Source organism: Taeniopygia guttata, chromosome 15 (assembly GCF_048771995.1).
Source record: "Taeniopygia guttata chromosome 15, bTaeGut7.mat, whole genome shotgun sequence".
Taxonomy (NCBI): Eukaryota; Metazoa; Chordata; class Aves; order Passeriformes; family Estrildidae; genus Taeniopygia; species Taeniopygia guttata.
In genome coordinates this window covers 1370187-1392951 of record NC_133040.1, presented here as the reverse complement: position 1 = coordinate 1392951, position 22765 = coordinate 1370187, and the positions used below count along the sequence as shown (strand labels likewise).

Sequence of the window (22765 nt, the reverse complement as noted above, 5' to 3'; positions counted from 1 at the left end):
TGGAGCCTCGGGCCCTTAGTCAAATTTGGTTGGCAGCCACAGGCGCGCACACGCTTGCCCGGCGGGATTGCACGCACACCTTGTTTTCTTAGGAAACAAGAGAGGAGCGTGACCCAGGCCAGGTAGCACTTCATTCTGCTGTAATAAATAACATGTCAACTCTGCTGGCCCCAAAACCTGTCCCAGATGCAGTGAAGGCCAGGGGGGAAGCTTGGCATCCTCGTAGTGAGCTCAGCCAGGTGAGGGAGGTGTGGCCCAGCTCAGTAGGACACCCAAGGTGCCCATCAGGGCTCAATCCCTGCCTTGCTGCAGGCATGGGCTGGGAGTCCTCAGCAGAGGCTGGGAGCCCTCAGCAGAGGCTGGGAGTCCTCAGCAGTCCTCACCCTGTTGGTGTTGGGTGAAACCCTGAGCAGGGAAATTTTTAGCTGGGAGTGTCCCCCTCTTCCACTGTGGTGCCCCTGGGCTGGAAGTGCTGCTGTGCCCTGGGCTTGGAGAGTGTGGGGAGAGCAAAGAGCAGGGACAGACCCATCAGTCTCAGCCAGGGCTGTTGTCCTTTTCCCCTTCATACTGAGAGGAACCTCTGCTTTCCTTTCCTCTGTTTCTCCAGGAATCTCCATTCTTTTTGCTGACTGAATTAGTTTTAGTGGGAAAAGGGACAGCAGGGGCTCATCTTTCCCCAGAGCTGCACTGATGTGCAGCCAAACGTGGCACAACCCCGTGTGCCCTACAGGGCCGGAGGCCACCAGCTGGAGCAGCAGGAGGGGTACAGGGGCTTCAGTGGCGTGTGCCCTCTCTGCAGCCCTGGCTCCAAGGACCCTGGGGACCTGCCACAGCTCCTGCTTTGTTCCAGGGCTGGTCTTTCCCCACCATCCCCACCATACTAGTGGGTCTCTCCCAGTGTTGCCTGCCTGCTGTTCTGGGAGCCTGCTTGGGATTTGCTTCCAAACACTTTTCTTCCCATCTCTTCACCTTTGCCAGCCCTCTGCCTCATCACAAAGTTCACTCCCTTTCCATAGGTGAGATCTTTCCCTTGAGCCCTGATGTACCCCTCAGGGCAGGAATTATGTAGATTCAGGCCATCTGAAATGCCTTGTTAAGCAGATCTCTCAAACACCTTCAGCCTCACAGGTCCTGCTGAATTTTGGGCTTTGGGATCAGTCTCCAAGGCAGATTCCACATCCCATGAGACCCGAGCAGAGCAGGGGTGGAAGAGCCGGGATGTTCACTCCCTTTTGGACGCTGATGACCGGGTGCTCTGCATGCTGAGGCTCTGGCCAGGGCAGTGAGCACTTTCTCGGGGCTCCTCCATCGGTGCCAAGCGCAGCCGGGGCTGCGGAAGCGCTCCGGTCTCTGTTGGAGGGCAATAGCTGCGCCGAGATAACCCCGCTATCAGATCCGCGGGGCTGACCACGCCCGTCGCTCCAAGGCAGCCCAAAGCATCCCCTCCCCGAGGGAGAAGGGTCCTGAGCCCCGTGCGGGGGGTCCCCAGCCAGCCCCAAGTTGGGGCGCAGCAAGGAGAGGCCGCTCCAGCAGCTCCGCAGGGCTGGAGTTGACCCCGCTCCAAATGAGACTAAACACTTGCTGAGCAAAGCTACCGACAGGGGTCTCGGGGGACCACTGGGGATGTGTCATCCTGCTCCCGAGCCAGCCCCGAGCTCCAGCGGTGTCACACAGAGAGTGGCTCTGCCAGGGGGTCCGGATCCTGCCCCTGCCCTCCCCCGGCTCCTGCGGGCCTGTGCCAAGTCCCCTGCTGGGCACGGGGGCGGCTCTCGGAGCCGGGTCCTGCAACAGAGGTTGTGTTCGTCTCGCCTCCAGCCCATTGTCTTGTTTATTTGTCACGGTTGGTCCCCAATTAGGAGTTCGAGCCGTTTGGGACAAGAACTGTTTCTTCCCATGTGAGCGTGTGGTTCCCGCTCCGCCGGGCTGTGATGTGGCCGGCGACCCGCAGGAGCATCTGCTATTGCAGCAACAGTGCCCGAATGCGTTTCAGATGGGCTCGCCTCTGCTTTGCGTGCTCGGGCCGCCGGCCAGCCCGGGACGGAGCCTCCAGCCGGCCCTCGGGATGCGATGTTCCCGTCCTCGGGGACCCGCCTGGGGAGATGGTCACCAGCCGAACGCGTCTGGCCAGTGCCGAGCCCTGGGGGGACCCCTGGATGGGGTGAAGTGGGCAGCAGTAGGTCCGACCCCAGCCTGGGCACACACGGGGCAAGGCGGGATGCTCCACCTGGGATCTCTCAGGGAACGGCCCGACCGCCTCCCCCGGCTCTGCCGGCGAGCTCAGCCCTGCTTGGGACGCTCCCGCCGGCTCGGAGCCGGGGCTGCAGCGCGGGGCACCCCGCGGAGGGGACGCGCGGCCGGTGGTGCCCCAGCCCCGCACCTGCCCCCGCGGACGGCAAGTCCCGTCCGGCCGGTGGCCCCGGGGCAGCGTCAGGCAGCGCATGATCCGCGCCGCGGGGCCAAGGGCTGAGGTCAGTCAGTCACACCCAGGCAGCGGCACTGACTTCACCGCGGGCAGGAGCAGCTCCTCACGTATCCCGCTCCCCGAAGGCAGCGCTGACCCGCCGCTCGGGGCCCGTGGTCAGGCCGCTCCGTTATCGGGCCGCGAGCACCGCTCCCATCGCAGCGGATGGCTCCCCGGAGCCCCTCCTGGCTCTCGTCCCGGCCAACATCGTTTCTCCGCTCCTGGGGCCGAAGGGGAGCCACAGACAGGGTCCTGCCGGGGCCGCTGGGGAAGCCGCAGCGGCGGTTCCTGCGCGGTGCTCCCGGTCCGGCCCGGCCCGCGGGGCTGGCCCGCTGCCCCGGGCCGCCGGCTGGGTGGGATCAGCCGCTGGCTGAGGTCATTGAAAGCCCTTTCCATCTCTCCCGGGTCTGGGATGAGCAGAGCAGCGCGTCCTGCCTCGCTGGGGCGATGGCACGAGCCGGGGGCCACCGCCGGCCCCGACTCCAAAACCTCAGGGGAGGGCAGAGGAAGGGATTTGGGGGTTTTAAGGGGCTTGTCCGTACATTTCCAGGGAAGGAAGAGTTAATCCCCCGCCTGCTGCTAATGAGCCTTAACTGGGAATGACCCGACACAGGGGAGAAGTGAACCCATTGTCCTCGCCTGGGTTTGACTGTCTTCCAGGGAGACTCATGAAACGCAGAGCCGGGGCGTGAGTTCCCGATTTATGTCAGGAGGTTGTGATTTATTCTATTTATTTATTTTTGCCATCTGGTTGAGGAGGGATGTTGAACGCAAGCGTGAGAAATCCAGATGTGCACAGCTCCTCGCTCTGCGCAGGACATCGTCCCCAGCCCAGCCCCGGCCCTGCCCCAGGCCCTGCCAGCCCTGGAGCTGCCCGGGGCGGGTTGGTGGCACCCTGTGGCACCTTCCACATCCCTGGTGGGAATGAACTGTGCCTGCTGATACAAGGAAGGACTAAGTTTGGATGTCTAGCCCTGGACTTCCCAGCATAGGAAATATTATATATTTCCGTATCATAATATAATATATAATGCCGTAGGAAATATTATATATTTCTGTATCATTATATAATATTGTATAATGCCGTAGTAACAATAGCCATGGGGACACCTGTGTGTCCCCAGCTGCAGGATCAGGGTGACCCTGGCAGCCATCAGGGTGCCATGGTGACAAGTGCTGCAGGACCTGGCCCTGGGGCATAATGCCCATCCTAAAGTGATGATGCCCTGCCCCATGCCTGTGTTTTTTTGGGGGGGCTGTATTGCTTTGAGTGCATTGTATCCCACAGTGCAGGCAGGAAATGGGCCCCACAGATGGGCTGCAACCCCAAAATGGGCATCTTCTAGGGCAGGGACACAGGGGACACCCAGGGTCCCTTCCCTGGTGGCAGGCTGGATGATGGAAAAAAGCCACATCATGCATTGGGAGACACCCTGGCATCCAGGGATGTCCCTGAGTGCTTCATCTGTGGGATGGAGGAGCCCATTCTCTTTTGGCATTGGCCCCTTCCATGAAGGGACAGCAGGGCCAGGCTGGAAATGGGCACTGCTGGCCCCGCTGTCACCACTGGCACAAGGCTGTGCCAGTCTGGGGTCAAACCCACACCACGAAACCTCCCATAGGAGCTGAGGGTCACAACTGGGCAACACGGCCCTGCAGGGCAGAGGAAGAGGAGCTTAGGGGGCAACTTGTGAATTTCTGTGGTGATCTTTAGGTCGGGGCTCCTCTGAGACACGAGAGATGATCACACAGGATCTTAGCTCATCCGCTTGCTGTCTCATGCCTGGGAGGTTTGGCCAGTGGCCCAAGGGCTCCGGAGGAGGAGGAAAATTTCATCATCCTGCTCCAGCGTCTCCTGTATAATCAGCCCCTTGTTAACCGATACAGCCCCATACAAGGCTGAGGAGCGGCCACTGCTGCAGCCTTAGGTGGTCTTGGCCTCGGCAAAGCTCTGCTGAGCCTCTCCCAGCACGGCCTGGGAAGCAGCTCTGATTTTATCTGCTGTGTCCCCTCCACCTCGCACATGCTCACTCAGCTCCCTCAGCCTCTTCCCAGCCTTTCTCCGATTCCCCAGGAACTTCCAGGGTTGCCAGAGTGAAGTTACCCACACCAAGGTGCTCCACACACTGGGGTGGTGCCCTCACCGTGCTGGTGCCCGTGCCATGCTGCTCCCCACGCTGCCACGGTACCCACAGCAAGATGCTCCCTGTGCCAGGACAATCCCTGCATGTGATGGTCCCACATCGTCCCAGCACTTTTGAGCAGCTGCTGAGTCAATTTAAACATTCCCCCCACCTGGAAAAATATATTTCCAGTCAGTATCCTATAGCAGGTGGGAAGGGAGGCAGGAGCGAGGTGATCCAAAGCAATGCCTTGAGGGCTTTTTTCCCTGAGGGTGCTTTGGGGGAGCAGAGCTGTCTGAAGGTGAGCACAAAAGGCACCCAAGGAAGAGCAGTCAAATATAGTCTGTTTCTATTGGTTTATTTTAAAAAAAGTAGAGTAAGAAGTATAAAAAAATAAATATTTAAATAGAATTCAACCAATATATTACCAAAATTATTATTAATAATAATTAATTATTATTTTATCAATAATAAAATTAATTAAAAGTCAGTTCTCAGTGCATGCTGTGCTTTCCACAGAAGTAATTAATAAACCTCCAGAAGTAATTAATAAACCTCACAGCCTGCTCTGGTGCAGGAGTGAGCCAGCGCCACCTGCCACCGGCCTGGGGCTCGTCCCTGTGTCCCCACGTCCCCACGTCCCCATGTCCCACATCCCTATGTCCCCGTGTCCCATGTTCTTGTGTCCCACGTCCCCATGTCCCACATCCCTGTGATGTCCCCATGTCCCTGTGTGCCCTGTCCCCGTGTCCCCGTGTCCCACGTCCCCACGCCAGGGCTGCGTGCAGCCGTGCAAAGCCCAGCTCTTGGCCGTTCGTACATTCAGAGCTCTTCCAGTGGGAAAAGCACTTTTCCAAAGGAGAGGACATTCCGTGCCCCGCCGTGCCCGCGCGGGGGGTGATGCTCCACAGTGGGGTGACTGTCCCACACAGGTGGCCTTGTCCCAGATGGTGGGACCCAGCCCCAGCAAGCTCAGGCCACCAGTACCCTCAGTCTGGCTCCTTGCAGGGGAGCCCAGCCTTAAAACGTGCAGGAGGAGCATGTCCCCACGTCCCCATGTCTCTGCCAGCCACTGCATCCCGATGTCCTTCCTCACAATCCTTTTTCCAGGGAAGTGACAGCTTTCAGACGGTGCTCAAGGGCATCTGTCCACTTGCTCTGCGTGGTGACACCGTCCGTGGGGGACAGAGTCCGGCCCTGCTCCAGTCCCCACGGCTCCCACACCCCACGGGAGCGCGGGGATGGCTGAGGCACATCCTGGGACCAGCCCATGCTCCTCGCAGATGCGCTGCCTCGTCCTGCTGGGCGCTGGCTCTGCTCTGCCCGGGACATCCCGGGCTGCGACGTTCACCCCTTCAAGGGGCAATAAATTACTGAGGGCGGATGGGGCCTGCGCAGGGTCCGAGCAATAAATAGGAAGGCGGGAGTTGAGGAGGCAGCGGTGGGGCCGGCCAGCGGCAGAGAGGAGCGTCGCTGGGGCGGGCGCTCATGAGGGGCTGAGATGAAGTAGGAGGACACGTGCCGCCTGGCCGATGACCTGCACGTACTTCCTGAGCACCTGGCAGCCCTGCTGCTTCTTCTTGAAGGCGCTCTTGCCCTTGGAGCTGTCTCCGTACCTGACATCCACCTGGAAGATGTTGTAGTTCTTGCAGAGGAGGCAGGTGAGGTTGGAGATGAGGCCTCGGGTGGTCTTGGTGGTGTTGTGGAGCCGCTCGAGGAGCTCTTTGGCCATGGGGTTGAGCTCCTCCTGGTCGCGCGTGATGTTGCCCAGCGAGGCGTTGAGGAAGGCGAAGAGCTTGTACATGGCCACCATCACCTCCTTCCTCTCGCTGGTCCGGTTGACGCGGAAAGCGGGGAAGAAGATGCCGGCGGGGTTGCAGAGCTTGTCGCTCTCGCTGCTGAACGGTTCTCCCTGGCACTTCAGCTGGGAGGAGAGGCGAGAGTCACCCCACGTCCCCTGTGTCCCCCCGTGCCACCATCCCCACAGTGTCCCCAACCCTCCCCCTTCACACAGTTGTGGCTCAACCCCCGCCGTGACCCCCGACCGTCCCCAAGCGCCACTTACGTAGAGGCTGAAGAGCTCCTGGGCGGTGGCGTTGAGCAAGGCCACCTGCCTGCGGGTCTGCTCCTGCACGTTGGAGCGGCACAAGCCGTGGCCGGGGCAGCCGGAGCCGCTCAGCAGCAGCGCCCGGCCGGCCACGGGCCGCCGCTGCAGCAGGAGCAGCGCCACGAAGGGCACGACGCCTGTGTGGGGAGAGAGCTGCTGTCACCCTGGGGACCGGGACGAGGCGTGATGCCGGGCATCCTCCCGGGGTGACCCCATTCCAGGCACCCAAAGGGAGGGTGTCCAGCTGGAGGAGGACTCATCCCGCCCGGCTGTGCGTCCGGCTCAGCTGCAATGCCCGGACCCCGCTCCGAGTCCCGGCCCGCTGCCGTGCCCCTCACCTGCCCCCCGGCAGGAGCTCCCCCGCCTCCCTTCCCGGCGGGGGCCCCCGCAGCATTCCCACATTTCGCAACCGGCCCGGTGGCGACCTGTCGTGTTTAATCAACCGTGCAAGACGCTTTTTCCTCCGTTATCCTGGTCCGGGCGCTTCGGAAGCAAGGCCCCACCCCGGCCCGGCTGACTCAGCGGGGCTCCCGCAAGGAAACCTGCTCTCGCCGTGCCCTCCCTCCTTCCTCCCGCCCCCGGCCCCACCGCCTGCCTCAGTTTCCCCGGCTGAGAAGCGGGCGCAGCGCCGAGGAGCCCTGGGGAGAGACGATGCAGCTGCCAGAGACTCCAGCCAGGAAATCCCTGGACGAGGAACAAGGGGACCCTTGAGCCTCCGGCAGCTGGGTCGCCCCTGCGTCCCCTCCTGAGAGCGGAGCTCTGCAAGCCCAAATCCGCCGGGACTCCCCCAAACCGGGATCCATCCCTGCCCGGAGAGGTCACAACTGCCTCGGAGCCCGCCGCTGCTCTGGGCAACGTCTGGGTGGGTGGCCGGGGTGTCCCCGCCGCTGGGTGACCCGGAGCCACCGGCAGGGTCCCGGCAGGGTGGCGGTGCCGTGTCCCGCCGCGGGGACGCTGCCGGGAGAAGTCCCCGGGCCGTGACTTGTCAGCGCCTCGGACGTGCCGCGGTGCCGGGTAACCCAAGCCTCGGTTTATTTACCCTGCCCAGGTGGGACAGGACTTACCTGGGCGTGTTCCAGTCCCTGACCCGCGGCTCCCCTCCCGCCCGGGACGGGGACACGCTGCCCCCCGCGCCCCCGCGGCCCTGGGTGTCCCACGCGGGATTCCCGACCCCTGACGTGCCCCTGTCGCTGTGTGCCCCATTCACAGCTGGGCAGGGAGCGGCTCTGCCCCACGTGTGCCAGGATCTGGGTGGGAGGGGAGTCCCCGCTGCGTGCTGCCCCGTGGGACCCCCAGAACGGCCTCAGGGGTGGGGGCTGCTCCCTCCAACCCCCTTCCTGCACTTGGCAGCCTCCCCATCCTTCACCGCTCCCGGCACGGCAGCGGCTTGAGGCATCGGGAGACCCAGAGGAGGAAAAGCAGGAGGGGGAAAAAAAAAGTATTTAAAAGTACAAAAAAGAAAAAAAAAATCCCCCCCTCCTTGAGATTTTTTTTTTCCTTGGAAGCATTTCCAGTTATATAAGTGTCCAGATGTTGGCTGGACCGCGCCAGCGCCGCGCTCCGCTCCCGCTGCCAATTCCCAGAGATGCTCGTCCCGGGGGGGACGCGGCGCGGCGGGAGCCCTCGCTCCGGCTCCGGCGGCGGCATCCAACCGGTCCCGCCGGCATCACCGGCTAAAGGAGGGGAGGGGGAGGAAAAAAGGGGGAGGGGGAGAAGGGGAAATAGTATCCCCAAAGTCGGTTTGGTTTTGTTTTTTTTTTACCTGCCGGCACGAACTTCATTGTGAGCCGCGTCCCGGGAGCGACTTAATAGGGATTGGTGTTGGCAGAGGAAGTTTTCAGAAATTCATGTTCATACTGGGGGACTTCTCGGGGTTTATATACCGGTCCGGCAGCCAGCCTCTATTGTGAGAGGGAGGAGATGGGGGGTGGGGGATAATCATTCGCTATCGTTATAGCTGTATTGAGGCAAAAAGATCAGGAAGTCGAAGGGCTTTGAATGTTTGTTAGAAATAGATTTCTATTGTCACATTAAATTTGCTATCTGTCTTTTTTTTCACGCACGGGCTCGGGGAAATGGGTGGGCTGGGGAGGATGAATTGAAGCCCCCCCCAAGAGAGCTGCGCGTCCCCACGTGGGGTTCGGGGTGTCGAGGCACGGCGGAGGACGCGCGGGGCTGTGACTCAGGAGCCGCAAACACTTTCACCCCTCCCGGGTCCCCCTCCCCGGGCCGAGGCTTCCCCGCCGGCTGCCGGAGCAGGCAGTAAAATCAAGGAGGTAAAAAAGTCTGTTTTGGGGTTTGTTTGGGGTTTTGGAAGGCTGGAAGGCGCGAGGAAGTGGTGGTGGGGTGCCGCGCTCTCGGTCACGGTGGGGTGGCGGCGGTGGCAGCGGTGTCCCCCAGCCCGCCGCCGGCTCGTCCCTTTGGGCAGAAGTATTATCAGTGAAGGGTGGGTTTTCTGCGGGAAAAAGGACAAACCCACCCAGCGGGACAGGCCGGACCGGCCCCCCCGGGTTAACCCTTCCCTCGACGGGGCTGTCCCCTGCCTGGAGCGGGCAGAGGGTGCTGGTGACCTGCCCAGGGTCACCCTCTTGGGGATCCCATGGGATCAGGACACTGCGGGGCTGTTCGTTGCCCGATATGGGTAAAAAACAGGTTAAATGGACTTTTTTGTCCTTCTCTGTGGTTTTTTTTCTCACCGGGGCCGAACTGAAGCTTTAATCAGGTTTGGCAAGTTTGTTCCCGGCAGGTGAACCGGCGGTGACAGTCCAGGAACGATAAGGCAGGAGCCGCCACGACCCCGGGCGCCCTCCCTTTAGTGAGGGGGGACACGAAGACCCCTCTGTGCTGGCGGGGTCGGGCCGTAGCTGCTGCGTGCCTCAATTTCCCCTTCCATGGACCAGCCTGGTCTGCCGGTGGCATTGATGCCCCAGCCCAGTTTAGCCCAGTCTGGTCCTAGTGGGACATCAGCGATGAGCTGGGACTGTGGAGGGCGGGGACAATGAGCTCCATCTCCCACCCCTCAGCCTCACCCCAGTCTTTTTGGGGTATGGGGAGCAGCACATCACATATTGATGGTCACCTGATGGCCTAATGCACTTAATTAGCTGAGGAATTAATAGCACTTAATAATTAGTATAGGGAATGTCCTGGGGGTGTTGTGTGCAGGGGTTGACATGGATTTGCCCTGTTCTTGGATTTCCCAGGAGCGACTGAGTCTAGGCTGGAGCTGAGGTGGGCTTTGGGGTCCCCTGAGGGGTGTGGGACCCCTTGTCATGGTGGCATCATCAAGGTGGCACTGCTGTCCCCACCTGCAGCTCAGTCCCTCGGGCAAAAGCGTTAGGATTAAAGGATGGGTTTTCTCTAGGAAAAAAGACAAACCTGCGGGGAGATGTTGGACCTCTGCAGGGGGGGATGCTCCGGTGGGAAAACGAGTTCCTGCTCCAGACTGGCTGGATAAGGAGGTGGCAGAATGGGAGATGGGAGATGCCAGGCTGGGAGGTACCAGGGCAGGAGATGATGCCCGGGAATATCCCCTTCCCCAGTCCCTTTGGTAGCAGGAATATCCCCGCACGCACCCGGTGGAGGTGGGCAGCAGGAATGGGGCTGCAGGAGTGTGAGGGGACAGTGACAGGGGCGGGGGTCCCAGCGTGTCCTAGGGAAGGAGGGGGAAGCGGGGCCGGGGGGAGCCAACCCTGTCAGGAGAGACTGAGGGTCGGGGCCCTGTGGGGTTTGGGGTCCCAGGAGGAGCTGGGGCAGGTTGGTCGGGGGGCAGCTGTCCCCACTGTCCCCACTGTCCCCACTGTCCTCAGTGTCTCCACTGCCTCCTCCATCCCCACCACCGACCTGCCCAGGGACAAGAGGACAAGCCCAGGGTGTTCCAAGGCCACTTCTGCCCTGCTGCTGCTCCTCTGTGCCCCTCCGAGTGGTGCCCCCTGAGCACCCCTGCCCACCGCTGTCCTCAGCTCCATGGCAGACACCCCACCCCGTCCCTGTCCCCTTCCTGTCCCCATGGCGCCTCTCTGCCGCATCCCTGTCCCCCTGCTGTTCCCTCTTCCCTGTCCTGTGCTGCCCCCTCCTCACCCCCGTTCCATGCCCGCTCGTTCCTGTCCCCATCCCTGTCCCCATCCCTGTCCCCATCCCTGTCCCCATCCCTGTCCCCATCCCTGTCCCCATCCCTGTCCCGTGCTGCCCCCTGCTGCCCCAGCCCAGAACTGGCCTCTCCCCATCCCATAATTGCCCTCGCAGCCCCATCCCAGCTCAGAGCTGACCCATTCCATCCCATCCCTGCCCCTGCCCCTTCCCCCCCGCAGACCTCTCCTCTCCCCAGCCAGCAGCTGTCCCCTCCTGCCCTGCGCCATCCCATCATTGTCCCCCCGCCCCAGTCCCTCTCAGAGCTGCCCCCATGGCTGCCCCACCCCATAACTGCCCCCATGCCCCCTCCTTCCCCCCTCTGGCTCCCATCCCACTCGCCATCCCGCGGTGTGCCCGTGCAGGGGCACAGCCAGGTTCCAGGGACATCCAGACTCCGGGGTCCCCAAAAGCCCCGGCTGTCCCCCAGGTGTGGGGGTGGGGCTGTGGTGGGATCGGGGGTGTCCGGGGAGCCCTCCCGGGGGGCTGAGCAGGGGCTGAGCGAGGCGGGGGCTCCCGGCCCAGGGAAGTCCAGAGCTGAAGAATGGAGGGCACCGAATTCCCCTTCGACTCACCATGGGTCCCTGCCAGGGCTGCCTCACCCCTGTCCCTGTGCCCACTGATGTCACCTCACTGCTGCCACCCCACTCCTTCCACCCCACCAGTGCCACCCCAGCAGTGTCACCCCACGGGTGTCACCCCACGGGTGTCCCCCATAGGCTTTCCTCACGAATGGGGACACCAGAGAAGCCACCATCCCTTCAGTGACACTCAGCTGGTGCCACCCCGTGCCCGGGGTCCCGCAGCCCTCCCGGGGTCACGTACCTGCGCCCTCCCCTCCGCGGCCCTCCAGAGCTGCGCGGGCGGCTCGGTGGTGGCACAGTCACGGTCACTTCCACGGTCACCCACAGCACGCCAGGCTGGCCCGGGCTGCTTCATGGTGACATTGTCCCCCCACGAGTGTCCCCAGCTGGCCGTGGTGGCCGTGCTGTCCCGGTGGCGCTGCCGGGACTGAGTCAGGCGCGGTGCCGGCGGCAGATCGGGCGCTCCGGCCGGGCACACGGCACCACGGGAACGAGTGACTCCGCGGGGACACATGACCGGGTCTTAGGATTTTTGACTCAGAGGGACCGGTGGCAGCGGGTGGCCTGGTCCCCTGCAGGACACTGCCCTCAGCGTGGCCGTGGGGATGGCCCGGACAGGGCTGTGGCTGTGGCACAAGGTGTGGTGTGGCCTGTGCTGTACCACGGCATGGCACACTGCTGGCAGTGCCAGGCCCTGTGGTGGCACACTGCAGCATGTCATGTCACATGCCCTGTGCCACACTGTGTCGTGTGCCACTTCCCATCGTGTGCCATGTTGTGTCCCGTGCCATGGGCCACACTATGAAGTGCCACATCCCAGCTTGTGCCATGCCACGGGCCACATCCCAGCTTGTGCCATGCCCTGTGTCACACCATGTTGTCCCACACGCCCCACACCGCCCCATGTCACATCCCATGTGCCCTGGCAAGGACATCAGACACAGCCTGGCCACCAGAATACAGCCTCTCCCTGCCCACAGCCACCAGGACAGACACAGGGACAAAGGGACGCAGGGACACGACGTCTCAGTGGCCCATAGGCCAAGGTCAGCACTTTATTTCCTTCTGCCATTGTACAAAAATAAAGAAGTGCCACATGGGTGGGGGCACTGCCCTTCTATGTGTACCAAAAATATCAATATACATAAATAAATCCTTGTGATGTTCATAGTTTAACACCGTACAAAAAATATAATAAAAATAGATATTTATATATTAGAAATATCCTTAAATACTTCTGCGAGCTGCAGGAGTTAAATTAACCCTAACAATCAATAAATACACTAAACACACAAATATTAATGTATAAATTAGGGGGAAGGCAGTGGGGACTGTCACCCACTGTCACAGTGCAGGGCACAGAGCCGAGTCCCTGCTGGGCACGGTCAGGGCTGTGGTGGCACAGCCTCGGAGGCTCGGGGGGACACAGAGGGGACTGGGATGTTGGACTGTGGCAACCCCCAGTGTGCAGGAGCGAGCCTGGGGACACTGAGAGCACAGGGACACCGAGCCTGGGGACACCGAGCACAGAGGGACACAGACGTGCAGGGACACAGGACTCCCCTCCCAGCGTCTCCCTGGGAGCGGAGCCGGCAGCGGGCAGGCAGGGGGTGACAACAGCGGTGACAGCCGCCGGTGGCAGCGCCGTGGGCCCGGTGGCGGGTGCTGGGCGAGCAGCTGTGAGTCAGGCTGTGTCACCCGACCCATTGAATCACTGGAAACTCCGGCAGGACTCGGGGACAGGGAGCAGCTGGGGGACACCCGGCTCCCACCTGGCTCCACGGGAAAGCGGGGCGGGATGCGGGAGGGGCAGCCAGGGCTGTCCTGCAGCCCAGCGGTGGCTCGGGGACAGCCGTGTCCCCACCAGGAGCCGGAGCGGCGGGAGATGCTCTCAGTGCACCCGAGCCCGGGGGAGGTGACAGAGGCTCCGTGGGGCATCCCGGCCACCGGCCGCATCTCCATCCCGGTAACGGGGTTGGGATGGCGTCCCACGGACGGGGATGAAGGAGATGAAGCATACCGGAGCTCCGGTGGCGGGGCGCTGCCTAGGGCCGGGCGGGCAGCCCCGAGCCCCGCTGCGATCTGCCCTTCTCCCGGCGCGTCCGGCGGCTCCCGGCCCCCAGCTCCGCGCTGCGCTCGGCCATGAAGCGGGAGTAGCTCCAGAGGATCCGGCAGCCCTGCAGCTTCTGTCGGAAGATGCCGAGGGATGCCGCGGGGCTGGGGAGGGGCCGGCGGCCGGGCCGGAGGCCGGGGGTCGGGAAAAGCCCCGCCAGGTTGCTGAGGAGCGCTCGCACCTTCCGGTGGGTCCTGCTCAAGCGGCGAAGGATTTCGGCCTCGGGGTGGTGGAGGTCGCGCTGGTGGCGGATGATGTCCTGCAGCGCCTGCTCCATGTGGATCATGGGTCTCCGCAGCCTCCGCAGCCCCCAGGGCCCCCTGGCCGGTCTCTGCAGCCACTCGGGGGTATTGTTGGTGCGGCACATGTTGTGGATGTCCAGGTGCTGCTCCTTCTCCTGCCCAGAGATGGAAGATCGGGGATGTGGAAGCAGCACGGGGAGCGCCCCGCAGCTGCCCTGTGGAGGGGACAGGTATGACCTCGCCCTGGGGAAGGGGACTCACGTAGAAGGTGAAGAGCTCCTGCGCGTCCTCGGCCATGAGCCTCACCAGCGCCTGGGTCTGCTGCACGGTGGGGGCCAGCGGGGACCTGCCCCCCTGGCCCGGCACTGCCCAGAGGATGAGGAGCCCTTTGGCGACAGCTGGGGAGGAAGAGGAGGGAGTCAGGGGCCCCTGGGGCATCGCTGGGTGCAGGGACAGAGCCCTCTCACAGGGTCAGCACCCCCGCGCCCGGAATGCTGCCTGCACCACAGACCAGCCCCTGCGCCAAAAACCTGCTGGGCCCCGGCGGGGAGGAGGATGAGGGTGCTGGAGGTGCTGTGGAGCAGCCGGGATGTGCAGAGCAACCACAGCAGCTGCTCCAGCAGCTCCCCCTGGCAGCGCGGGCCACCAGCGCCACTCCTGCATCCAGCCCCTCTCTCCAGCTCTGCTCAGTCACTGTCCCAGTCCCGCTGTCACCCACAGGACTTTGGATATGGCACTGGGCTGACACGCAGCCGCTGTCCCTTTGGGCAAGCTGACCTCTGACCTTCTGCCATTGGTCCTCAAGCTGTCCCCTCCTGTCTGCCGCTGCCAGCATCGCCTCTCCCCCGGGCTGCCCACCCCCAGACCGGGAATGTCCCCGCCGCCGCCGGCGCCCGAGGGAGGCGACAGTGCGGTGGCACGGCCCCGGTGCCATCTGCCCCGGCCCCGCTGACCCCGGGGCCGCGCTCCGGGCCGGGGGAGCGGAGGGGAGCGGGCACGGCCCGGGGCACACACGTACCTGCCAGCACCGCCCAGGGCCGCCCGTCGCGCCGCATGGCCGGGCCCGGTGTCCGCCCGGGGCTGGGGCGCACAAGGCACTTCCTTAACGCTCGGCGATGGGGAAGCGCCGCTTTTAAAGCGCACCCGAGTCACCCCCACCTCCGAAGGAGGCACCCGGGCACGGCGGAAGGCAGCGAGAAGTGCAGCCGTGTCCGGGGGCCAATGAGCGGGGTAGTGAGAGCGGCCGGGCGGTGCACGGGATGTTCTTCTGTTCTTCGAGGCAGTTCCTCGAGGGAGGCCGGCCGGAGGCTGCGGTGCCACCGCTCACCCCGGTCCGGCACGGCCCCCGCGTCCCGACTTCTCGGGAAGGACTTTTGGATTCGCGCCGGTCTCACCGCTCCGCACACGGCAGGTTGAACTGAAACCAGCACCGCCTGCCCCCAAACCCCAATGCAAAAGAGGCAGCGGGGACAGGGATGTCACCCGTGTGCCACCGCTGGGTGTTTCACATCCCAAATCCAGCTGTGGGAGGCAAAGATCCACCCTGGCAAGGAGGGAAGTGGAGTGCGGGAAGTGCAGGGCATCCCTGAGTGTCACTGCCTGATGCTCCGGGAGATGCTCTGTCTGCCTGCTCGCACCTCTGGGTGACAAATTTGGGTGTTGAACCGAGCGGGGGACACCAGGCTTAGCCCCTCTGCCCACAGCACCCACGGGAACACCGAGGGCACCGGGTGTTGCCCAGGGCAGCGCTGCCCCTTGTGCAGCACTGCCCTGGCAGAGCCCTGGGGCTCGGCACAGCCAGCAGCACCCGGGGCACCCCCTTTGTCCCCTGGGCTCCTGTTCCCGGCAGGCGGAGCCCGGCACCGACAGGGAATTTCCCGTTCCTGAGAGGTGAACGGCTCCCAGCAGCGATCAGCGTGTCGCAATCCCGATGATTTCGGTGACCCTCGCAGAATTTACGTGTTTGCAGAGTTCCGTGGTGGCGCAGGGGGACAAGCCAGGAATGAACAGCTCCTTCCAGGAGGAAGGAAGGATGCAGCAGTGACTCACTTGTAGAAGTGCTTTCTTTTCCCAGAATTTCCCTGTCCTGGCTGCACCAAACCACGACCTGCACGGTCTGCTTCCTCCACCAGCTGCCTCTGACGATTCTTCCTCTTCCTCTTCCTCCTGCCCAGAACCTCCCCGGCAGAGGTGGCGGCTGGGGTGGGCTCCGTGGGGCCAGGGCTGTGCCCAGGGCAGTCCTGGAGAGGTGGAGGAACCAGGAGAAGCTCTTGCTCGTTCCACAGCAGTTTGTCCATCCCTCAGGCTGCCTGGACAGGCTGTCCACTCATCCATCCCTCCATCCATCCCTCCATCCATCCATGCCCTGCCATGAGGGCGATCAGGGCTCCCCCTCAGTTCTCCCCTGCCCACAGGTGGCCCTGGCCCCTCCATATGGCACTGTCACCCCCCGGGCTGGGCCAGCAGGAGGCCACGGTGGTGGCCACCCCATGGCAAGTGTGGCCAGGACTGTGCAATACCCAACAGGGACAAAAATAGCTCCGGTGACCGCACGGGCAGCAGCAATTTCTTCATCGCCGGGAGCGCGTCACCAGCGTCCCATGACTCGCAGAAGGGACCGAGACAGGAAAGAGAGTGCCCGGAGAGCTGGCACGGCGCTGGTGGCTGCAGGAGCGTGGGGCTGACGTGGGCAAGGCGTGCCAGGAGCGGGGCACGGTTGTGCTCGGAACGTGGCAGAGCAGGGGACGGGTTTTGGGGACAGGATGGCAGCAGAGGTCCCCACCAGGCTCATGCTGGGTCTGGCTGAGGCCCAGGCCCCCCCTGGGGGAACCCACTGCTGCAGCACCCCAGGAGGGCACAGCCCTCACCCCGTGCACCCCACTTTGCCACAGGATGCTGTGCTGCCAGCAAGGGAAGAGGACGTGGGGACACAGTGGCAGTGGGACAGGGACATCCCCAGGCCTGGGGTCAAGCTTCTGCCTCAGTTTCCCCCCAGTCTGGCCCAGTGTGGGGCAGCAGGAGGGCATACATGTGTGTGCCTAGGTTTCCCCAGGGCTGCTGATTTGCTGGGGATGCAGCTTTAACCCATTTTTTCACCCAAAATACAGAGCAGAGAAAGTGGCCGTGTCCCAGTCATGTCACAGCAGAACTCTGTCCCCTTGTCCCACCCCAGCCCCTGCCACCAACACAGGAACCAGCTCTGGGCTACACAGAAATAAAAATAATAATAATTTTATTGACTTACCAAAAATTATGTGAAAATACAACTTGTGAGGGGCTGGGTGCCACTGTCACCCCTCTATGACAGGTGACAACCAGGGCTGGCATTGAACCTGAGCCCCCCCACTGCCCCTTTGGAGATTTTTGGGGTGCCAGGGGTAACCCCAGCTCCAGGAATGCTCTCCACTCCATGGGGCAAGTCCAGGGGTGTCCCTGAGCATCGTGGCCACCGCCCCCTTCCCAGGGGGACACATCCCATCAGCCCCAGGCTGTCCCCTATAGCACCACAGTGGCACATCACTGCTCTTTGGCATGTCCCCCCGTGTCCCCTCCCCCTGCACACAGCCACTCTCCCGGGGCCCCCCACCCTGCACAGGCTGGGCTAGAGGGGGAGGATGGCAGCCTGACCCCTCTCCCGTGGGCCACTGCCCACTGCCACAAGGCCACCATGTCCCCAAATCCGCCTCATCCCCAGCACAGAGGGAGTGTGACACTGTGCCTGGCTCTGTGCTGTGCTGGGGGATCATTAAAATGAACAATTTCAATGTTCCAGGGTGGGGAGGAGGGCAGACCCCGCGCTGGGCCGGGCAGTGTGGGGCCGGCCGCTATCTGCCGCTCTCCTGCCGCTGCTGCAGCAGCTGGATGACCTCAGCAATGCCCTCCTCGGGGACCTGCGGGGGACAGAGCGCTGTCAGCCTCGGGGGACACTGCGGGGACACTCAGGGGTCCCCGGGGAGGGGCAGGGCTCACCAAGGCGTGATCGAAGTTGAAGGTGCTGATGTAATAGGCCGAGATGTCAGCGGCCGCCAGCGGCTCCGCGATCTGCGCCACGATGCCACACTCGTCTGGGGGACAAAGGGGGCCTCAGGTCGCTCCCATGGGGACACACAGGGACAGCCATGCCCCAGAGCACCCCCTGGGTGGCAGCGGCACAAGAGGGGACACGGCCACACTCACCGAAGCCGAGGGGCTGTCCCCCGATGCGCACCATCCGCCACAGCTCCCCCGTCGAGCTGGTCAGCAGGAGGTCACTGGGGAAGCTGAGGGGGACAAAGCCAAGTGTCACCCCCTCCCTGAGCCCCCAGACACAGGGACAGAGGGACAGACAGCCCCGGGACGGCACCTACCGCTTCTGGGTGTCGGCATCCATCACGATGGAGATGTAGCCGTCGATGAGGGAGAAGGAGAAGAAGGTGATGGAGTCGAGGTCCTGGCTGCCGGTGGCTGCGTCCCACGGGGGGCTGCCAAGGCGGAAGGGGACACACGGAGGGGTCACGACCCCCAAAATGGGGAGGAGAAGGGCTTGGTGGTGGCACTGGGAGTCTGAGCACCGTGCTGGGGTGCTGCAGGGTGGGGGAGAGGGGATAGGAGGTGGTGGTCCCCACAGGGTCTGCAGCTCACAGGTGACACCAGGTTTAGGGGCATTCTCAAAATGGCCATGGTCACTGTGGAGCAGGAGGATGTCACCAGGAGGGACCCCACCCCAGGAGACATGGGAGAACCCCCCAGCACCATTCCCACTGCCTCTCCCAAAACCAGCCCCTCCTGCTTTACAGCGTCCCCCTGGGATTTGGTACAACGGTGGCTTTGTCCCTTGTGTCACCTCGGGGTTCCCACCCCTCACAGTGCAGCTCCCAGGAAGACAAAACCAGTTTGGAAAACACATCCAGAGTCTGAAAACCCGCTGGGACCAATGGCTGGGATCAATGTCACCGCAGTTCAGGTGGCACCAGGCAAAAGGCCACCTCCGTGTCCCCATCCCCGGGACTCACCTGTGGGAGTAGAAGAGGACGTCGATGAGCATGGTGGCGATGGCGGGCAGCGTGTCGGGGGCCACCGTCAGGACACAGAAGCGCGTCTGGGGGCTCTGCACCGGGTGCAGCGTGGGGCTGGCGGCTGGCAGGGGAACGGCCGGTCAGGCCTGGGGACAGCTCGGGGACAGTCCCGCAGTGCCACCCCGTGGCCACCGCGCCCACGGCCCCGAGTCGCCCAGGGAGCAGAGGGGTGGCCCGGGGGTCCCCAAGGATGTGGGTACCACCGGTGGGAGCTGCAGCATCTCCGGGTGTCCCCAGGTGGAAATCTCCAGTGGGAACTGGAGCATCTTGGAGGGGTCCCTCAGGTATGTGACACTGGTGGGAGCAGGAGCGCCTTGGCAGGGACTTGTGTGGTCCTGGGGACACGGTGACCATGGGGGTCCCCCAGGACGTGGGAACCACCCACGGGAGCAGCATCTTGGCAGGGACTGGATGGCTCTGGGACTGGGTGGCCAGGGGACAGGGTGGCCTTGGGGGTCTCCCAAAGATGTGGGTTCCACTGGTGGGAACTGGATCATGTCAGTGGGGACCGGGTGGCCCCAGGACAGGGTGTCCCTGGAGGAACCTCAAGGATATGGGTACCACCAGCTGTGCTGGAGCACCTGGCTAGGACTGGGTGGCCCCAGGGGACACAGAGCCTGGTGTCACTTACGTGGCTTGGGCTTGAGGAAGCCGTTGCTGATGTCATCACAGGTGACAGGGACACACTCGCCACTCTCCTCCTTGTAGATGTCGAACTCCCCGGCCAGCGTGCGGATCACCACGGGCAGGTCCCGCTCCCGCACCTGCCCCGGGGCGCGGGATCAGGGCTGCACTGCCACCCTCCCCTTGGGCAGCCAGCCAGGGCCACCACCGCGTGCCCGTCACCCACCAGGATGAAGTCGGTCTGGTACGTGGAGAGCATCAGCACCGAGACGTGGTGCTCGGCCAGCGGCGCGATGACCGACCGCGCGATCTTGGTGACGCCGGTGGCCTGGCAGCCGGGGGGCTCCCGCCCGCTGGAGACCACGCTGAGCGCCAGCCACGTGGAGTCTGCCACCTGCATGAACTCGGAGGGCGGCAGCTCTGCGAGGGACGAGGGACACTGAGGCAGGCGGCTCCACAGGCTCGGCACAGCCCGACACACTGCGTGCCACGCTGTCCCCTGGCTGATCCCCCATGCAGGATCTGCCCCAGGTGTGGGGACGCTGGTTTGGGGGTGTAGTTGAGCCCCATCCTCAGTGGAAAGAACCAGACAGGGCTCAGCTGCTCCACACTGGGATTTGGCCATAGGGATGAGGGGGGCCAAAGCTACAGGCCCCCAAACCCCAAGATGTGTCTCTCCTCCCTGTGCCAGCACCGCGAGCTGGGTGCATGGGGATGTTGACATTGCACCCCAAAACCAGCACCACCAGGGCTGTGGGGCTGCCCAGCTCATCCTCTGCCCCCCAGGAGCCCCCAGCCCAGCGCCCACCACCAGGGATGTTCAGGGATGCACACAGGACATTGGAGGGGACAAGGAGAGGGTCATCCTGCTGTCCTGGGAGTCCCAGCACCTAGTGTCAGCCTGGTGGAGAGGGCCCAGGCTGCCAGAGGGCCACAGCTGCTTCCCAAAAATCTGCTGATGTTGGCAGGGTGGGCATAGGCCAGCTGCTTCTGCCTCCCACCCCCCTTGCTCCCACCCTCCTGCCCAGGAGAGGGACTGGCACTGCTGGGGCACCCAGGGCTCAGTCAGGCTGCTGCCTCTTCTCTGGGCTCCCTTCCCATCAAGGGACGGGCCAGGGCCCCCAAGGAGTCTCAGTCCACTCCTCCTATCCAGGGAAAGGTGGGAGCAGCTCCCATGGGAGACCACCCAAGCCCCCAGCCCTTGGGTGGGCACCCAGTGGCCAAGCCCAGCTGAGACCCCAAACCCACCACAGCAGTGGTGGAGGAGGGGTTGCACGGGGGAGGGTCCAGCCCTCACTGAGGGCCCCATCAGGGCACAGGCTCTGTACTCCGCTCCCAAACTCGGCCCGGGGCAGGGCGGGAGCGGGGCCGGATCCAGAGCCTTGGCGGCTGTTCCCAGCGCCTGTTCCTGCGCAGGAAGCGCCAGAACAGCCTCGGCTCCAGCCCAGGGCCCAGTGCTGGGAACAGGGGGGCGGGACAGGGACTCGGGGACATGGGGACCTGTCCCAGAGCTCAGTGTTTAATTGCTTTTCAACACCACCCTGGGCGAGGCTGAATGCTAGGGGGCCTCGCTGTCCCTGTGTCACCCACCCCAGGGCTTAATCCTGATCCCAAGGGAAGAGGGGGTGCAGCTCTCCTGTGCTGGGGGTCCCCTTCCAGCCCGGCAGCAGGGGGACACTGGCAGCCCGCAGCCAAGGGGGGTTCAGGGGGCACTGCGGGGCGCAGGACCATTGTTCAGCACTTCCCGCCCTCCCCTCGGGATTGAGGAATATTTGTCTGCATACCCTAAAACACAACAACACACGGGGAACAGCTGCGGCTCTGGGAGCAGGGAGAGCCCGGGACACGGTCCCGTTCCACAGCACAAGGGGGTGAGCCTGGCACCTGGCCGTGAGTGCCCGTGGCCGGAGCGCTGACCCGTGTCCTTGGGTCACGGCCAAGGATCGCCGCGGCCCCGGCAGGAAGGTTTGGGCGTGGGAAGGCGGCGGGATCCGGAGCCTCCGGCTCAGCCCGTCGGGCCGGTGCCCCGGCAGGGCCGGCGGTCAGGGTGACACACCTGCCGGGCCATGTGGGGACGTCACCAAATGGCACCTCCCCGGCAGAGGGACTGGCTTGGAAGGGATCAAACCTCCCCAGGACACCCCAAAAGCTGGACCCTGCTGCCGGACAGGGCTCACCCCTGCCAGTCTGGCTGTGCCCGTGCTGTGCCCTCCTCTGCCAAAGCTGCAGTTGGCCCTCAGCGGGAGCAGGGACGGGATGAAATTGGACACGGGGATGATGACAGGCGGCCAGAGCCTGGAGCGCTGCCCGCGGGCATCCCGGGAGGGGCCCGCGCCGTGCCGGGAGCGCCCGGGCTCCGGGCTGGCACCGCTGTGCCCGGGAGGGGCTGTCGGAGCAGGGCAGCCACGCCGGGACAGCCCCGGCCGGGCAAGCCGGCACATCCCGGCACAGGCGCTGGGGCAGGCCGGGCACGTTCCGAGGGAGCCAGGCACAAGCCGGGACTCGCTCCCTGCGGCCCGGGCGCACAGCCCGCCCTGCCAGGGACCCACCACGCGGTACCTTTGAAGCCCTCCTCGTCCAGCATGACCGTGTAGTCCTCGGGGGTCTCCGTCAGGCTGAAGAACTTGCATCTGAAGCAGAAGAAATCGGTGCTGCCGACCTCAAAACCGCCGCCGTCTCCCGGGGCCGGGAGTCGGGGAAAGAAGAGCAGGAAGAGGAGGAAGAGGAGGAGGAGGGTGGTGGGGGGAGAAGAGCCGGTACCGGCAGCGCTGGGGCAGGAAGAGCAGCTTGAGCAGCGGGTGGGTGTAGAGCCAGAGCCCCTGGCGGGCCAGGCTCAGCACCCGCACCCGGTGCTCCAGGATGTGCAGGTCCATGGCGGCCGCGCCGCCCCGGGAAGCGCCGCCGCCGCCGCTATAAGGGCGGACACGGGACCGCCCCGGAACCGCCCCGCATCGCCCCGGGACCGGCCCGGGACCGCCCCGCATCGCCCCGGAACCGCCCCGCCTCGGTTCGGCAACGCCCTGGGACCGCCCTTACCGCCCGGGGACCCATCCGGGAACGCTCCGCTTCTCCCTGGGACCGCCCTGGGACCGCCCGCCTGGCGCCAGGACCGCCCCCATCGCTTCGGGACGAGACCCCGCACCGCCCCGGGACAGCCCCGGGACAGCCCCGGCACCGCCCCGGGACAGCCCCGGCACCGCCCCGGGACAGCCCCGGCACCGCCCCGGCACCGCCCCGGTACCGCCCCGGCACCGCCCCGGTACCGCCCCGGCACCACCCCGGGACAGCCCCAGCCCCGGCACCGCCCCGGCACCGCCCCGGCACCGCCG

The 22765-nt window shown here is 64.2% G+C and overlaps 3 protein-coding genes across 5 annotated transcripts; all 3 read right to left on the bottom strand.

Annotated features, from left to right (window-relative positions):
- Positions 1-4928: 4928 nt before the first annotated feature.
- On the bottom strand, positions 4929-8514 carry LIF (LIF interleukin 6 family cytokine). Its single transcript, XM_072936244.1, has 2 exons — positions 6650-8514; positions 4929-6508 (listed from the first exon to the last, which is right to left on the bottom strand). Exon 2 carries the CDS (start codon positions 6395-6397, stop codon positions 6071-6073), a length of 327 nt encoding a protein of 108 aa, XP_072792345.1. The 5' UTR covers positions 6398-6508; positions 6650-8514; the 3' UTR covers positions 4929-6070.
- A 3913-nt stretch (positions 8515-12427) lies between these two features.
- On the bottom strand, positions 12428-14651 carry LOC115497416 (uncharacterized). Its single transcript, XM_041719383.2, has 2 exons — positions 14020-14651; positions 12428-13913 (listed from the first exon to the last, which is right to left on the bottom strand). Exons 1-2 carry the CDS (start codon positions 14194-14196, stop codon positions 13449-13451), a joined length of 642 nt encoding a protein of 213 aa, XP_041575317.2. The 5' UTR covers positions 14197-14651; the 3' UTR covers positions 12428-13448.
- A 2322-nt stretch (positions 14652-16973) lies between these two features.
- CASTOR1 (cytosolic arginine sensor for mTORC1 subunit 1) lies at positions 16974-22394 on the bottom strand. 3 transcript variants are annotated; one of them, XM_030285714.4, is made up of 9 exons: positions 22197-22389; positions 21996-22066; positions 19663-19856; positions 19444-19576; positions 18750-18873; positions 18105-18218; positions 17935-18017; positions 17728-17822; positions 16974-17648 (listed from the first exon to the last, which is right to left on the bottom strand). In XM_030285714.4, the coding sequence occupies exons 1-9, from the start codon at positions 22307-22309 to the stop codon at positions 17583-17585; spliced, it is 993 nt and encodes a 330-aa protein (XP_030141574.3). In that variant the 5' UTR covers positions 22310-22389; the 3' UTR covers positions 16974-17582. The 3 variants fall into 3 exon arrangements, with proteins under 3 accessions (XP_030141574.3, XP_072792230.1, XP_072792229.1); XM_072936129.1 differs by having other exon boundaries at positions 17384-17665; positions 22197-22394; XM_072936128.1 differs by lacking the exons at positions 21996-22066; positions 22197-22389 and having other exon boundaries at positions 17436-17648; positions 19663-20349.
- Positions 22395-22765: the final 371 nt, after the last annotated feature.

Bases quoted from the DNA above. Each gene is read 5' to 3' on its own strand.
- LIF (XM_072936244.1), bottom strand. From the start codon at position 6,397: ATGGTGGCCATGTACAAGCTCTTCGCCTTCCTCAACGCCTCGCTGGGC.
- LOC115497416 (XM_041719383.2), bottom strand. From the start codon at position 14,196: ATGCCCCAGGGGCCCCTGACTCCCTCCTCTTCCTCCCCAGCTGTCGCC. The intron at 13,914-14,019 runs GTGAGTCCCCTT...ATCTCTGGGCAG, and splicing joins AGGAGCTCTTCACCTTCTAC to GAGAAGGAGCAGCACCTGGA.
- CASTOR1 (XM_072936128.1), bottom strand. From the start codon at position 20,208: ATGAGCTGGGCAGCCCCACAGCCCTGGTGGTGCTGGTTTTGGGGTGCA. The intron at 19,577-19,662 runs GTGGGTGACGGG...GCCCCGGGGCAG, and splicing joins ACCAGACCGACTTCATCCTG to GTGCGGGAGCGGGACCTGCC. The intron at 17,823-17,934 runs GTGAGTGTGGCC...TTTGTCCCCCAG, and splicing joins GGGACAGCCCCTCGGCTTCG to ACGAGTGTGGCATCGTGGCG.